The sequence below is a fragment of the Fukomys damarensis genome, unplaced genomic scaffold (genome assembly GCF_012274545.1).
Source record: "Fukomys damarensis isolate Sample0158 unplaced genomic scaffold, DMR_v1.0_HiC HiC_scaffold_3, whole genome shotgun sequence".
In the NCBI taxonomy this organism is placed as follows: Eukaryota; Metazoa; Chordata; class Mammalia; order Rodentia; family Bathyergidae; genus Fukomys; species Fukomys damarensis.
In genome coordinates this window covers 46,956,454-46,965,314 of record NW_022900915.1, presented here as the reverse complement: position 1 = coordinate 46,965,314, position 8,861 = coordinate 46,956,454, and the positions used below count along the sequence as shown (strand labels likewise).

The window sequence follows — 8,861 nt, the reverse complement described above, 5'->3', positions numbered from 1 at the left end:
CCCCGGGCTGCCTGCGGCCCTACTTCTTCATCTGTGACAAGAACCCCCTGGTTCTGCCTGCGGCTGCCGAGGCCGCGTCGGAAAGCGGGGCCTGCGGGGCTCTGCTGGACGTGGGAGCTGCGGGTCCCGATGGCGCCGAGTTGCCTTCCTGAAGACCCAAGGCCCGGGCGCCGGGACGCCGGGCCTGCATTTCCAGTGACAGAACCTCCCTTCCAGGGCCTGCAGGTCACCGTACCCCCTCAAAGCCTCCCTCCGGATGGCTGTGTGAATGTCCTGATGGCTTATCTTTCAAATTCAGGATGCTGCATTAAGAAAAGGCCGCTATACGTTCATTATAGTAATCTCATTCTTTTACTATCCTTTCATTCTTAATATTTTACTGATAAGGTCCAGAAATGGCAGTTCTTAGGGGGCTCAGAACGGGCTTGTTCCTGGGTGCCCTAGTGACCAGCTGGTCCTTCCCGGGCTTTTCCTGTCCCATTCAAACAATTGGGCAGAACAGTTGATGAAAGTGAAAGTTAAACATTTATTTAAGGCAAAAGGAGAAAAAGCACAAGAAACTTGCTCAAGAAGAAAGTGCTCTGGAGACGAGCTCTGCAGAGCAAGTGTGGGCGAGCGGGAGCAGGCAGGAGGCCAGGAGGAGGCTCACTGCCAGAAGGACCACTGCCCCTCACGTCCCCTTTCCAGCGTCAGATCTGACATCGATCAAGCCTGCCGGATCTTCTGCGGGAGGGCAGGTGTCAGGTGCAGGGCTGCGAACTGCTCCCTGGAGCCCTGTCCCTGGTCAGGCTCTGTCGCTGCTGGTCACACACAGCGGCCCAGCTGCACTGCCCAGGCCGGGTCTGCTGCCTCCCTGTGGCACTGGCATTGTCCCGGGTCAGATCCGGGATTGTGGTCTCCTTCCGTCTCCTCTTGTCCGCGTCCTGACCTCTCTGTCTCTATCTCTCTCTCCCTTGAGCCCTTCACTCTCCTTTCCGCGGCACCATCCAGCTCCCAGTCCAGAGGCCCTGCCCATCGCAGACCGTTGTACCCTCCCACCCTTATCTCCTGTGGGAGGCTCTTCTCCTGTGAACTATGCATCAGCCTCTCATATATACTTCTCTTATTTATTGTTTTTAATTTATTTGTGTATTTTTCCTCCTCGATAGGCTGTGAGCACCTCGAGGGGAGGGGTGTTTGTTGACCATGAAGTTCTCCAACATGGCTTTGGACATTGTTATCTCTGCACATTTGTTGAAAGAATAAACGATGGACATTCGGAAAGGTGGAATTGAATGATAGATCTGGAAGTGTTTTGTGGAATGTAACACATTATAGTGATATTGTTGGTAGTAGGACCTCAATAACAGCTACGCAGTCAACTTTAATGCCAAATGCCAAATGAGTAAACTGATTCTCCGTAGAGAGATGATTAGAATAAAGCTGAGTTTGAAGAAGCAGTGGATTCTAGTGCTGCCCCAGTGCAGCCCACTGAGCTTCTGGTTGTGGCTCTGGTGATATCACAGCGACACCTTTGCAGGCCACACCATCTGTGGCTTCACAGGGCATCTCTCATGGTGTCACACTGGACAGGAATATGAGGAGCCTTCTCTGAACTCCTGAATTTTATTAAAAAGTGGCTAGTGATTCTGTGTTCTTCTTCATCCAACTGGAGGAGAGCAGCTCGCTGTAGGGAAAGCAAGTTCTGCGTCACTTCCTCCCATGCCATCCTTCTTTCTTTGCATCCTGTGGTTACTTGGGTTTCCCCAGCCACACAATTATTAATTCTATCCTCTGACATATCCTTAAGCACTGTGCTAATGATCACCAAGTTCCCGTCTTCCCTGTAAAGGGTAATCAAAAAGCCATGGAGGCCCTGCCCTGCAAAGGTAAAAGAAAAATCAGCCTTCAATTTAAAATGCTAGTTTCTCCTAACCTGGCACCTCTAGAGCTGTGTCTTTATGGACTCCATCTGCCTACATCTGTGTCTGCGCTTCCAGGGAGTGAAGACTGAGTCAGATAACTGATTTCATGACTGCTTTCCTCTCTCAGACCCCATTTCCTGCATCAAGAGACAAGTTCATCAAGGAAGTTAATGAAAAGCTCTTCCTGCCATGCCTGGAAGGAAGCCTGGATCAAAGAAACCTGCAGGAGGTTTCTAGGTGGCGCTGGCTGGAGTAGTAAAACATCCTCATTAGAGGGGAAAGTAACAGGACACATTCAGAGAGGATTCCCACTCCCGCGTCCCAGAAGGCAGAGAAACTAGGAACTGAGGGACTTATTAAGCCCATGTGTGCTCTTAGTGTGGGCCCTTGATGTATGATTTCTGTCTGCTTCTGGGCCCTCTGAGGCCTGTTCCTCCATGTCATGAGGAGGGGATGAATTCACCTCCAAGTGAGAGTCAGGGCCACCATGTGGTGAGTTCAGCCTCACGGATGTGCTCCTAGATTCTGTCTGTGTCTTCCTGTGCCCGTATCACCCTTCTGATGCCTTCTGGAGGCCAGTGACACACGGCCAAGCATCTCCTTCCTCTCTGACACTGCCTTGCCTAGGACTCAGCAGGGGCTCCCTCTCTGTGCCTGTTTACTTTGTCATGATCATGGGTAATTTTTCAAAGCCTACCAAATCAGGAGCCCAAGATATTTACTCCATGTCTTTCCAGTTCATTTTGAGACTTAAATACTAACCCCTGTAGACAACAGTTCTCTCTCAAATTCAAAAATAAAAGCAAGTCATCCTGGTAGCTCATTTATATTTATGAATTTTTTGTTAATCCACAAACCAGTGGAGTCCTTTCTCTAGCTAGTACAGCAGATTCTTTCTTTTCCAGACCTACACTTATTAGTAAGGAGTTGTCAAAACACTTTTGCTCCGACTCAGGAAATCTAAGGAGAAAAAGTGTCATCTGCTCTAGGGTAGATTGGGCCCATGACACCTCTGCTTTTTTTGCACTTAACTGTCCCTGGGAATGGGGAGAGAGACCTGCAGCCCCTGCGTATCAGTGTGTCTGGAACAGCAGTAAGTTAGGGACCCTGATTGTGCCTCCCTGAGGTACACTTTCTATATCAAAGGAGAAGTCCTCCTGGTCCCCCATTTTCATGGTGAGCCGGTGGGAGACTGGAGTCTGAGGAGGGGCACGGCTACCCCATGGCTCAGTGTCCCCACTAATGACCTCGGGATCACAGGGTCCCCAGAGCTTGGCTGGGGTGCAGAACACGGTCCTCATCTCCTCAGGAGAGTGCATCAGCTCCCAGCTGCAGTCAGCTGCTCTGCCCAGATCCTGCAGCCGGTCAGAGAGAAGAGCCAGAGCCTGCAAAGGGCCTGCCTTTCTCCACATCTGCCGTCGCCTGGCTGCCCCTGCAGTGCACCAGGAGGGACCCAGACACCCCATGCCTCCCAGGCCCTTTCCCTGCTCTGCATTGCTGCCAGACTTCTCAATGGTCCCGGCCCTCGCCCTCTGCAGGCAAACAAGGTGAGCGGGGCTCTGGGAAGGAGCTGCAACTCTCACCTGACTGGTAAGTGCTGCAGAAGCCAGATGTGGGGACAGCTCTGGGCAGTGTTGTGTGGTCTGCATGGGGCCTGGGTTTGATGCCACAAAACAAAACAGAACCTAGAACGTGTCAGGCAGAAATAAGGACATGAAATCTGAGGTATTAATTTTACTTTGCTTCGAGAAAGAAAGGAAAACATCAAAAGCATATCGTTGCCCTCTTGTGAGGGAGACGCAAATATCTGTGACCAGGATGAGCCTGGGATAGGTGCCCTTTCCTGTTATGCTTTATTTATTGTATTCATACTTTTATCCAAGTTGCAAGTTCTGTGATCTTCAAGACTGTGACCTAATTTGAAATAATTTTAAACTTTAAAAGAACTAATTTTCATTGAAACAATTTTAACATTTTAACGTAAATTAAAAGTGTTAATACGGCTAGAACCTCCTGTCCTTTAGAAACTGTAGAGTATGTGTTCTTGCCTGATGGCTGAGACGCAGGAGAGCAGGGGCGGTGAAGGCTTCCCAGTGTTTGCTCCACAGACAGCTGCGCTGTTCCCGGGACTCCCTGTCTGGACACAGCCCCCGGCCCGCAAGCGGAGCACAGGCTTTATAAACGGCTCCTTTCCTGCTGGGGAGCTGCCTGCTCCCCCGTCTTCGTTTCCCTGCGGTGCCCTGGTATGCTCAACCCCTGTCTGTCTCAGGCCTCTCCTGACCTCTCCCTGTCGCCTTCCTGTGAGGATGCTCAGGTCTCCAGTGCAGAGCCTGGTCCTGCCCTGCAGTGCCCCCTGCTGGAGGAAGGGGACCCCAGTCAGGAAGCAGGCAGCCCACCCAGGGGAATGCGTAGTTCTTGAGCTTCTTCCTACTCTGTACCAGGTTGGGGTGGCCAGCTCTCCCTCAGCAGGAGAAGACCTGGGACCATGACAAGTCTGCTCAGAAACAGGAGATCTCCCCACCCTCAAGGGCAGGTGCCTGGTTGGGTCACTGTAGTCACAGTGGCTGTGGGAGGTGAGCAAGAGCTGTGCTCCCTGGAACAGTGCTGGAGAAGACCTCTGTCCAGTAGGAGGAAAACACAGGAGCGGGAAGCCCCTCCAAAGTCTAAAGTCAGAGGGGAAAGCACGTCCCTTCTGTACTATTCAGGGGGTCATGGTGTCTGTCCCCTGTTTTCTGAGAGTGGTGAGCTCCTGGGGACAGCGTGCTGGAGGCTGTGGGGGCAAGAGCAGCCCCAGTCTTTTAGGAACCGCACATGCCCCCACTTAAAGGTAACGTTCAGTGCAATCAAGTTTGAGCTAGTGCATTTGTATGAAATGCAGAGGTTTCGACAAGAAAGACCTCCAGCCACTGGTGTAAATGCATGTTTTCAAACCCCAAAAGAGTGGAAAAATATTGTTTCAGATCAAGGAGGCAGCATCTTGCTGCAGAGCTGACAGGGTGTGGGGCCCGGGCTTCGGTGACCCTTTCTCTGGTGCAGACCTTTCTGAGGTCCCGCCTCCCGCCCAGCTGAGAAGGCAGAGCCAGAGGAGAGCTGAGCCCCCTGCAGCTCCCCTGCCGCCCAGACTTGCACCCTGCGGGGCACCCAGCCCTCACTTCAGCACTCACTCTGGTCGGGTTTCACAGATGCAGTGATTGGGCACCTGAACAGGCGATGGATGCTTCACAAGCTAGGGTGTCGCCGTGGCGAGGGCAACTTTGCTTTGGTGTTCGGCTTTTTTTTTTTCTGCTTTTGCCCATTTCTTACTATGTTTTTTCCTGTTTCAGTTAATTTGTAGGAAAAAAATCATTGCTGAGTAGGAGGGGAAGATGATCCTTGAAGAGGGGAAGGGCAAAGCTATAGCAGTGAGGCAGCCAGGTCCAGCCTCGTCCAGCCTCGTCCTAGCCGTGACCCACGGTGTCCACACACGGTGTGTCGTTCAACTTGCAAGATAATGTTTGATAATGGGATGTTGTACTGCAAAGGATCGTGAAAAACAGGAAGTCGCCCTTCACCCCTCTCACTCTCTGGGAGTACGAGCTTCCAGGTGTCTGCTTTGTTTTCAGACCAATGTCTCTGTGTAAACAAATGCAGAGAGAGTGAGAGATTGGGGGGCCCACTATGAGCGATGAAGTATGCATTGTTTTGTTTCTCTACTCCTTTGAAGCTATGTTTTGTATGAAATTCCAGGGGATGTCTTATCTACACTCAAATTTAGGAATCGTTTTATCAAGTTCATAAGGACATCGCTGCCCGTTACTTTCTGTCTCTGACTTTGTTTCCAGGCTCCTCTCCTTTACTCTGTGCTCCCGGAGGGTTCTTGGTCAGCCTCTGATTCAGGACTGATTCCTGCAGGCTGGCATCTCAGTGACAAAGCAGCGGGCATGGAGAAAGCAGGTCAGTCTCCCTGTGTGGAAGCCAGACTGCTTTGGTTAGAGTAACCCGTGTGGTGTCAGGGTATGTACGCGGTTTTATGTGGGGATCTTCTCAAAACATTTCTGCAAATACACCATTCAGCTCCGTCTCAGGGTCATGGGGAATGAACTCACTTACACTCTTTTCAGTGCTGTATTTTTCAGTTTTCAGATCAACATAAGTAGAGAGCAGATCTCTCTGTTTTAGGTTTGTATCCCTGGTCACCAGTGAGCACCCGTCTCACCTGTGAAAGGCAGTTGTTTGTAAATGGTTTGTTTTCCTACACAGTGCTTCTTCAAATCATTGCTCATTTTAATTTTCCATCAGATTTTTCTTGACAATTTTTTGAAAAAAATATTTCAACAAGGAACCCTTTTAAGTTCTGAAATTTCTACTACTGACTTTGAGTTGTCACTAGACTTTTGTTAGTGTTTCTTATATTTTTTTATTATGTGAACAACTGTTTCTTCTATTTTACTTTACAGTATTCGATAAATGAAATTTGGCTTGAGAAATCTTTAAGATGATCAGGAAAAATAAATCTATCACTTCTCCTTACAGTAGTCTTTTAAAATGTTTAAATATATATTTTACGATCTTTCATGTAAGTGATTAAGTAGGAATTCACACTCTCTGCTCCTTCCTCAAGTATCTTGGTTGTGATGATTTAATTTTTACATTTCAAAGCATGATTAGGCATATATTAATATAGTTTTCCCTCAGAAACTTCTTTTCCCTGACAAGTTGTAATGTTTTTTTTGAGACAGGGTTTCCTTAAGTTGCCCAGGCTGGACTCAAACATGCACTTCCCCTGCCTCAGCCTGCAGAGTGCCGTAGGAGTCCTGTGGAGTGCTCACCGGGCCTGGGGACGTGCTGTTTCACGATAGATGTATTTTGCAGTGCTACATGGCAAACATATTTTGTGCATTCATGAACACCTAACTTGTTCTTAATTTTTTGTCATTTCTAGGCTAAATGACTTTGCCCCTGAGTTTTACAAAGTTATGGCAAATCTCCAACACATTTCCCAGTATGTGCATTACAAATAAATCCACAGAGAAGTGGCCACGCAGGATTCAAATCTTCTGTGTCAAACCTTCATGTATGATTCTCCTGCACTCAGTTTTCTGTCTTTGAGGTTTCGACAGAAACCCAGGAACATGGCAGAGTTCCACTCAGACTCCTCCCTTCCTTCTGTGGAAGTAGAGCTTAGGATAAAGAGCTTGGCCACATTTCCAGGGTTCAAAGTCAAAATAAATCCTGTCCCTTTCTGCTGGTGACAGAGGTGGCAATGTGCTTAACATACACTTTCCTAGGTTTCCTTTTTCTAAATTGAACATTTATCATTCTGCTTCTAGTGCCAATTCTCTGCCGTTGTTGTTGGGGTAAAATGAGTAAACAAATGTTAAATACTTGACAGAGGCCTGGTGTGGTGGTGAATGCCTGTAACCCCAGCACTCTGAGAGGCTGACAGAAAAGGAGCTCAAGTACAGTCCCAACTTGGTCAGTGTACTGACCCAGCAGGATGTTGTAGAATTAAAAAAAAAAAAAAAACCTGGGAACGTCATTCGGTGTGACAGACTTAGGTTTAATCCAAGTCAAAAACAACCCATAAAATAATTCCTTGCTAACAGTAATTCCTCCCACAAGCTGAGCTGTTCCCAGTCCTACTGATGTGTTCCTCAGGTGCACTAGTGATGTTTGGAAGCAATGGCAGCTCCCACGGACCCTTCACCCTGCTGGGCTTCTCTGAGCGCCCCCACCTGGAGAGGATCCTCTTTGGGGTCATCCTGGTAGCCTACCTCCTGACCCTGCTGGGCAACACCACCATCATCCTGGTGTCCCGGCTGGACCCCCACCTCCACACGCCCATGTACTACTTCCTCACGCACCTGTCCTTCCTGGACCTCAGCTTCACCACCAGCTCCATCCCGCAGCTGCTCTACAACCTGCACAGCACGGACAAGACCATCAGCTATGGGGGCTGTGCCCTGCAGCTCTTCCTGTTCCTGGGTCTGGGTGGTGTGGAGTGCCTGCTCCTGGCCGTCATGGCCTATGACCGCTTCGTGGCCGTCTGCAAGCCCCTGCACTACATGGTGATCATGAGCCCCAGGCTGTGCCTGGGCTTGGTGTCGGTGGCCTGGGGCTGTGGGGTGGCCAACTCCCTGGCCATGTCTCCGGTGACCCTGCTTCTGCCGCGCTGTGGGTGCCGCCGTGTGGACCACTACCTGTGCGAGATGCCGGCCCTCATCCGCATGGCCTGCATCAACACGGTGCCCATCGAAGGCACTGTCTTCGTGCTGGCGGTGCTCATCGTGCTGTCACCCCTGGCGTTCATCCTGGTCTCCTACGGCTACATCGTGAGGGCCGTGTGGAGAATGCGGTCGTCCTCGGGGAGGCACAAAGTCTTCAACACGTGTGGCTCCCACCTCACGGTGGTGTCGCTCTTCTATGGAAACATCATCTACATGTACATGCAGCCAGGAAACAGCTCCTCCCAGGACCGGGGCAAGTTCCTCACCCTCCTCTACAACATCGTCACCCCGCTCCTGAACCCCCTCATCTACACCCTCAGGAACACAGAGGTGAAGGGGGCACTCAGAAGGCTGCTGCTGGGAACGAGGGAGATAGAGAAGGAATAAGGGCAGATCTGAGAGCCTGGCAGCCCCAGCCAGGGCCTGACAGCAGCGGGAGCTGTTGGAAGAGAGCAGTCCAGACTGCAACTCTTACTTTCGCTCTCTGGACCTCTGTGGCTGCTTAGGTTCCCATGTAATATGGGGATTGCTTTGTTTTGTTTTGTCTGTCTGGCCCTGTGTTTTGAATCCACCACCTTGTCAATCCATGTTATATGTTTTATGAGTGAAGCGTATGAAGTGTGACCTCCAGAAAGCCCTTGAGATGGTCCATCTACAAAACTGGTCCAAGGAAGGTAGTAAGAGAAGTCCTTGTAAAGATGTTTCCACCAATTTGTACCAGAGCGCCAAACAAAAAAAATTTTTTTCTTAA

The 8,861-nt window shown here is 50.0% G+C and overlaps 1 protein-coding gene across 1 annotated transcript; it reads left to right on the top strand.

Annotated features, from left to right (window-relative positions):
* The first annotated feature begins 7,552 nt into the window (after positions 1-7,552).
* On the top strand, positions 7,553-8,497 carry LOC104852688 (olfactory receptor 2W3-like). The gene has a single exon (XM_010610453.1). It carries the CDS (start codon positions 7,553-7,555, stop codon positions 8,495-8,497), a length of 945 nt encoding a protein of 314 aa, XP_010608755.1.
* Positions 8,498-8,861: the final 364 nt, after the last annotated feature.